General features: G+C 29.5%; 1 protein-coding gene across 1 annotated transcript; it reads right to left on the reverse strand.

The window, feature by feature from the left end:
- Positions 1-8,104, reverse strand: LOC124366185 (chorion class high-cysteine HCA protein 12-like). Its single transcript, XM_046822548.1, has 4 exons — positions 7,971-8,104; positions 3,953-4,020; positions 1,897-1,969; positions 1-559 (listed from the first exon to the last, which is right to left on the reverse strand). The coding sequence occupies exons 1-4, from the start codon at positions 7,993-7,995 to the stop codon at positions 432-434; spliced, it is 294 nt and encodes a 97-aa protein (XP_046678504.1). The 5' UTR covers positions 7,996-8,104; the 3' UTR covers positions 1-431.
- Between the last annotated feature and the right edge of the window lie 356 nt (positions 8,105-8,460).

The following is an 8,460-nucleotide window of genomic DNA, read 5'->3' on the forward strand; positions in this document are numbered from 1 at the left end:
AGTTTTTATTACCTTTTAATTGCAAGCGCAATAATAGATTTCATATTAATTAAATTATATTACTATTTTGGTGATAGTTAATTAGTTGAGTAGCATTAATATTATGCTAATTACCCCGTAAAACAGTTCTGTACCGAGATATGTTGACAAAAATACGTATATAGTGCTATATATTTATACGCTTTCATACAACCTGCAGAAAATTTTATACAGAAACAAATTAAAATACAGGAAATAATATAGGATTATTTTTAGGCGTTTTAGGTGGGAGTAGTTAGATTTACGGATTATGTTATGTTAGTATGCTTTTAATATAACTAGAATAAAGTTTGGATTTAGGTTAGAATTATTTGGGTATTAATTTTTATTAAATAAGAAAGTTTAAACTAAAACTATATTTAAAGTGTCCAAGGGTGGGTTGGTTGTTAGTATCAACATCCGAGGCATGTGTCACATCCACAGCCGCAGCCGATACAGGCTGGGCCGGAGTATCCATAGCCGCCGTAGTATCCGTAGTATGGATAACCGTATGGGCCGTAGGCGGGGAATGGGAACTCAGCTATGAGCAAAACAAATATATTAGTTGCACAAACATGAAAATAATATACGATCAAAAGTATAACTTTAAAAGATTACGACTACATAATGGTTTGATTAAATAAACGTGTGTATAAGAGATAAAATATTTATTATGGCATTGCTTTGGATTATCCTGCTACATTAATATCCATAATAACGATATTTTCCCGCATTGAGAAGATCATATTGAGCTAGAAACAACACATCTGTGTTAACATGAAAGTGATCAAAGAAACACACCTTCAAATATTCAGGTTTTTATAAAAGTGTTATTAAGGAATTTTACTTTGAGGATAGCATTTTACTTGCAAACTTGTAATGAGCAGATTATTGAGGCACTTCTCCCATTAATTATTTAAATATATGAATCAAAATAGTAGCTCCCACGGAAGCTATAATCTGTCGCCATTATAAAGGATATATTTAAACTCACTGATTAACACAATAAGGTATACTCAAGGGCACACTCAAAAGTTATAAACGTTTTCCACAAACGCTTATGTTCATAGTTATTCTCTTATAAAACTGGGATAGGTGTAAAGTGTTTGTGGGTTGGCATTAAGGTATCTTCGTTTTAGTAGCGCATAATTAATATTTAGCTAAACATTATGTAATATTATAATATAATGTAAAATATCCTTGGATGAAAACTTTAATTTAAGTAGAGCATATTTTATTCTTTGGACTAAATATGTATTTAATTACAATATTTCGCTACATTATCGTTTATGAAATATAAGAATTAGATGATTTTTGTACGCTCCTCATTTTTAACGTTTATTAAGATTTACTGCTAAAAAAATCAGTCATATCTGAATGAGATAATGAATATTTACGAATTTAGAACGTTTTTTCAGTAGCTTTAAAACATGTTTTGAGAAAAATATTTTGTAATTGTTTTAAATATTTATGAAAAAGTCTAAGTTAATTATATGCTTTTAAAATAAATTACGATTAAAACTGAGTACATAATATATATATATAAAAAACTTCTTAATGCTCTTGAAAGTATATTGTGGAATTAGGGGTATTTAAATTTAGCCTCTTTGTAATTATATTGTAATTAAAATTTGAAATTTGTTATGAAGTGATTACGTACTTTTCATATTTTGTATTATTGCTTTATTCTTACCATGTATAATTAATGTAAAGTAGTAATTCGAATGTTATACAATTTTTAGTTGGTTCATTTCATAATTGGTTTTATTAATTGTTTGAAGGAACCACTTTAGGTGTTTGCATGTTGTTGTACGTACTCGTATATTAATTTTAACAAATAATATTTATATCGGAGAAATTTATTATAACTGTACTAACCTGCAATACACGTCAAAGCTGGTCCGCAGGAGAGTCCTCCGCAGCATTCGCCACCATAGAACGCTGCTCCACACTGGAACACCACTTTAAATTTTAAACTTAACTTAACTTAAACTTTAAGTACATTGCCGATAATATTTTAGCATAACATGGTATGGATCGTATTGTCAATTCAAGTTCTCTTCAACCGCTTGATTTTTTCTCCTTTCTGTTTAAATTTAAGTTTTACAACCAGAACCATATTATTCCTAAACACCAGTTCTTATAAAAGCCTAAACACCGGTTTTGGAGGGTTAATTAATTGAGGGAGATGAAATAGAAGAGGAATTGTACTTAACTGAGCTTGATACTGTTAGAGATACTTTTAAATTGAAGTATAGTTTACTTTATCGGGAATTTTCTAAATGTAACAATTTAAAATTTGAATTACACAAATTGGTGATCCTTGATAATGTTACTAGCGAAAGTTTAGAATTAACAGTACAATTTGAAGTATTAAGGTAGTGTAGTCAAAATAGATGTAGTTTACTTTGAAAAGTAGTGCAAGTGAAGAAAGTTATATGTATCTGAGTTAAAATTGAAGATTCGTAGTTTAAAAATGTTGTTATTAGTTATTTATAATATTAACAACAGATGTAAGTGAATTTTTAAAATATGGCCACGTTAGTTTGCATTCGTGTGATGACTGGTCTGCATACATCAAGGGTCTCTAACTGTAGGGATAACCAAACATTGAGTGAAAAACTGATTTTAAGGATTGAAATATTTGTTTGTTAGGTAAAATCACTCGGAAGAGGATTTTGGTGTCTGGAAAAGTGGAGAAATATTTGAGTTAGGGCCTTATGTTTACTACGATCACTTCAAGATGGTATGGATGATCACCATATCTGCAGATGTAATGAACGAACTAAAGCTAATTTAAAAAATCCTTTTTAAAAGATACGACTTTCAAAATTCTTACAAGTATTTTACTAATTTTTAATATTATACTATTTTACTATATATTTTACTAAGGACCATGTGAGAATAGTACCCAAAATGTGTGGTATGTGTTTTTGAAAATTATAGAAATTTTGATTTTGATTCATAATGATATTAATGATAATGTATAATGTTCATTCGTGGTGATTCTATCCCAAGTCAAGTAGTTACTTAAATTAATAAACGTTAAATTACAATGTTACTATTGTAAATGTCTGAACTCTCCGGTTGATTCTTTTCCGTGTGATTCTTTCAGATCTAAGATCTATATCTTTAAATCTGCAGAGGGTTACATAAGATAATAGGATGAAACATATGGAAAGTATGGCATTTCCTTGACAAAAAAGGTATTCTTACACGGAGGGAACATGAAAATACTTCTTAATGAAGAAGATTTAGTAACCACTGATATTACATGATCAGACAATTTTAAAATTTAATTAACTAAATTATAATGAGTAAATTAAAGAATAGGATGAAAAGTATGGCTTATTTATTTCAGAAACAGTGATACTCGTACGAGGAAAGGACATGAAACCTCACGTGCTTGAGTAAAGTAAAGTAAAGATGTCTTATGTTGAAGTTAGGGCTAAGAAGCCCTTTAACACTTTCAAAATCCACCACCAATGGCAAGGCAGGTGAGCTGTTTGCAAGGAAAGGATCGTTAAGCAGTCACCCATCCAAGCAGCAGCCACGCTTGACGTTGCTTGATCTGGTTATCTTGCGATCGTTCTACTTGCTACACTACGCCATTGGCTAGTAACCAGATTTAGTAACAGGTGGTAGTTCACGATGAGAATATCTTAAAATTTAATTAATTAAATTTTAAATGAGTAAATAATTGAATAAGATGAAAAATATGGAGTCTTAGGGAGACTAAATTTAGTAACAAATTTAGTACCAATGAAAAAGTATTTGCTAATTAAAACTGCTTTTTTTAAAAATAAGAGTCAAGCTCAGGAACGAGTCACTGGATACTTGCGAGTAAAGTGTTTTACAAAGGCACCAAAATACGAGCTAATTATATTAAAAAATTGGACATTCCAAAGACAACTGAGAAGTTACAAATACTTACAGGGGCTCCCAATCCGCAGCAGTTGGGCGCGGCGCTAGTGGTGGCTACCAAGACGGCGCACACAAGGCCTGTAACAAGATTGGCTACTGTACAAAGCAGATAAAGTACATGTATTTTGACAGTAATGTGCGTAATAAACCATTAACAATGAAAAAATGTATGTATATATATATATATATATATATATATATATATATATATATAAACGAATGTTTGTGTGTTTGTCCTTTATAGACTCAGAAACTATTTGACCGATAATTATGAAAATTTGTATTATATGTATTTTTCCACGTAGAAGATTTATATGCTATGCCCATTGATGTAACTCACCACCAGGATGCGCTGCAAAATATATAAGTTATCAAAGCGCCTGCACATTGTAAACTACAATTACGAGATAGTTGTGTATAATAACCACACACTATGTGAAGGCGCTAAGTTTTTATGGATATTTGTCTTTCAAATGAATTTCTGTTTGGCCTTATAGCTTGAATGTTAGACCACTTTATTATTAATTACATGTACGTTTACAATGGCTATAAACATACACTTTTGGCAGATTTTCTTGATAGTGTCAACAAGTTAAACTCTACATCAGCGTAGACAATATAATTCATTTGAACCAGAAGTGCTCATACACGAGCAAAGCTTGCGAAAAGCGTGCGAAGCCGCGGGGAACAGCTAGTAGTATTAATAAGTAAAGAGTGTACAGAGTGAGTTTTAAATACCTCGCTCTCATAATAATTTTTTATACAGTAGTTCTTCACATTTCGATTTCGGACAACCACTTATTGTTGTTCAGTAGCAAGAATTTCATTTTGATATTATATGGAAATTAAATAAAAATTTTAAAGTTAAGGTGGTGTTATGATTTATAACTTCTATGTATTGTTTTTAAGATTTCAAATTACGTGTTTTTAGTATATTCAGTGTGTCTTAACAAATTGGTACTTTTCTTATTACTTACAATTGAAAAAAGGCATGAAAACTGAATTCAGAATAGAAACAGTTATTCAAATAACAAATTAGTTTATTTTACTAAATTTCTACAGTTTGTCACAAAATGTTCTAATTATGTGAAGCTGTTTGTGGACCTGATATACCATGGTAAAGGAGCTACTTTGACCACCTACTTAACTAAAGTTAAGTTAAACGTTCTATTTTTTAAGTATTCACTTAGAATAACTATGCTACCCAAACCTTTTTATTATTCCTAAAAATAGCAATATCTTAAGAACAAATGCAGATATGAAAAAGCTATTGCGGCATCGTGCTCATTAAAAAAAATTGATTGATCTTGTATCATAATATTGATATTGTGCATGAAAAATATATGATTCGAGTATGGCAGATCTAAGATGGCAGATAATAAATCTTATCATCTGAAGAAATATTACAAACAGTATGGTAATAATCTCCTTGTAATAATCATTGTAAACTAAATACTTGGTCTGTTTATGAATTGCCATCACAATCAACAGTAACCACTTTCATAACCTCCAATTTACCAGCAGACTACAACAATAAAAGGATGATGAATTAATAAGCTCTAGAATATATCTGTGTTATTTATTCAGAAGCCTCAAGATAACCAAATAGTATAACAATTTGTAGAATTATTTGGAGTTTTTTAGTTGTAAACTTGTGACATAGACGTCATATTTTATTACTTCTAGTGCATAAAAAAGTGTATAGAAGTGGCAGAGAACGACTAACAGAACGTAATGATTGTGATATTCACCAATAAACACAAAAAAGTTATGTAATGCGAGTAGTGAACTTGAAATAACTTTGTAAAAAGACAGTTACAATCAACTAACCAATTCTCTAGTAATATTAAAAACATATTTTTATACAACTACAACAATAACATATATTTTATTGATGGAGATATGGTAATGTACTGCCCATGCTCAGAGTATAACTCTGCTCAGGGGACCTCTTCTAGGTAAAACCCCCCACTTGTTCAAGCAACACAAATAAAAATAGATAGTCTTTAATTTTAAAGAATTAAGAAATTAAGAACCAACATTTCAAACGTGCATTTCAACCAAAAGTATTAGTCTTTCGTTTTTGACTGTTTAATATTAGAAATTTCTTCCAATATATAACTTTTTCCTTCCGCTTTTATATTTTGAACGTTAAGATACAAAACTAGTTTATTTTTAAACACTAATTTGCAAAAACCTTAATTATACGAACGAAAGATGAGTAAAGTAGTTACGAGAAATAACTTTGTATTCCAAAATTTATGTTATTTTGAATAGATCTAATGTTCAAATTACTGCGGCTTAGCTTATACCAATATCCTTGTGTAAATATCCTTGGCAGTGTAATGAGGTCAAAGACGAAGGACCTCAAAGCCATCGAAATGAATGCTTTAAATAGCTGTTATCCTTCTAAATCATTTATTATTAATAATTAGCTTGACACAAAAAACTGTGTCAAATACTTGAATTCAGAATAGCTATTATTTGAGATTTTATAAATATCACCATAGTTGTAATCATACAATTGTTTCTCTACATGTAAATGAATCCTGCCAGTACTACTCAAATACAAAAAAACCAAACTTCAAATTATGCGATTATTGATATTTAATTAACTTGTGTTTAATTTAAATGTAAAGAGAGTTTGTTACGTTTACTGTAGACCTACGTAATATTTAGAGATATTAGAGCAATGTTTTAAACATACTGTATATTTGATAAAGTTTATAAAACCTGCTGCCATTATAATTTGTTTTACACCAAACATTTTACTGCAGTTTTAAATATTAGTTAAATAGTTAACCAAACAGAGTCCAAAAGAAAAACCATAGATGTAGTTATTATGGATTTAATGAAATTTATTGTTTTATAAAATATTTTATGAGATAATACTTAAAGATACAAAATACGATGGTTAATTTTGATTATTAAATTTAAATATTGAATAAAGCAGTTGTTCGCACACACTGACTTGATTATATTTCGAACATTAAAAGCGGATTACTTGCAGTTAAATTCAATAAAATATTTTGTAAAAGTTATAGGAACTAAATTTTTTAACAAAAGATATGAATTGGTTGACAAATCTTTTAATTATTTTTAAATACATTTGGAAGTTGTAAAGCTTCAACTTTTACTTTTACTCAACTTTTAAGTTTTTAATTTCACTTTCAAAACTTCAATGCACAATTTAAAACTGTTTTTATGATTTGTGTTTGCCTGAGTAAACTACCTGAAGAAGTTATAAAGTAAAAAAAATGGTCATTTAATTCATGCTTTAATATTTTTAAGTGATTGTTTTGCCCACAATAATAATATAATACAGTAAAATATGTGTAGGAGTACTATTTAGATATTAAACACAACTTTATCCAAAATTGATTATTACTTTACATTTCGTAAAAGAATTCGGGTTTGAACTTTAAATTTAAACTATACTGTATTATTTTGTTAATCAAACAAAAATTATTTGCATTAAGAAACGTATTTGAGACACACAACAGCGTTTGTATAGTTTCCCATTAAAGTTAACGCTAGTAAGCAGTATATAATAATTTTTACCATCTTACCAATTGCCAACATTTTGTACGAGAAGTACTTAAACTAAAGTACAAAATAAAAATTCGGATTAGATGTCAAAAACTCCCGTTATTCGATAAAACTTATATCGCAAGATTGAAAACCAAGCAAAAGTATTTATTTTTCTGACGTTGAGTTATATGAGACTAAAATAAAGTACAGTCATAGAGAGAAAAATAATTTTATGTTCTCAAAAAAGGAAGAAAAGCCACTGGATGTGTACAGTTATCTGAAGAACGCCCCACACTGCAAACAGCAATAAACCCCTTACTATCGGTCCGAGTCTAAGGCATTTTAACAAAACTCTTGATCTTTTCCACAACGCTCGTTTTAACTTGAAATTCACTAAAAAGGCGAAAGGCAATATGCAACAAACCATTTACGTTTTTTAAGCAAAAAGTACATTACAAGAAAAAACCAAACACCTAATTTGGATAAAACAATCTTACCAGCGAGAGCTAAGACAGCCTTCATTTTGATTAATGTGAAAGTCTGGAAGACGATGGCAAGTACTTAACTTCGCGACTCAAGGTCTTTTTAACAATAACCTTTTATATCAACGTTATCAGTACTTATATTGCCCTTCTGTTGTTTGCACCCTGATAACAGCGTATCTAACCTATACCTGATAATATAAGGAACTGCCTTTTCCAATTACTTATTAAATTAAAAATACTGGTTCGAAACATTTCGTGTTCCTGCTGAGCGTTCAAATGCTTTGTTTACATTATAATGTGTCTAAACGATATTGAGACACTCGAATTAAATGAACTGTTTTTTTAACTTAGTTTAGTGTAATAATAATAGATACGTTTCTGATTTCCGCATGAATATAAGAATTAAAATATATTACATTTTTTAAATTTATATTTACATACACTCATGTAGATATAGTTTAACATATTAATTCCACATTTCTATTATGACATGATCTGAAAT

This window comes from Homalodisca vitripennis, chromosome 7 (assembly GCF_021130785.1).
Source record: "Homalodisca vitripennis isolate AUS2020 chromosome 7, UT_GWSS_2.1, whole genome shotgun sequence".
NCBI classification, from domain to species: Eukaryota; Metazoa; Arthropoda; class Insecta; order Hemiptera; family Cicadellidae; genus Homalodisca; species Homalodisca vitripennis.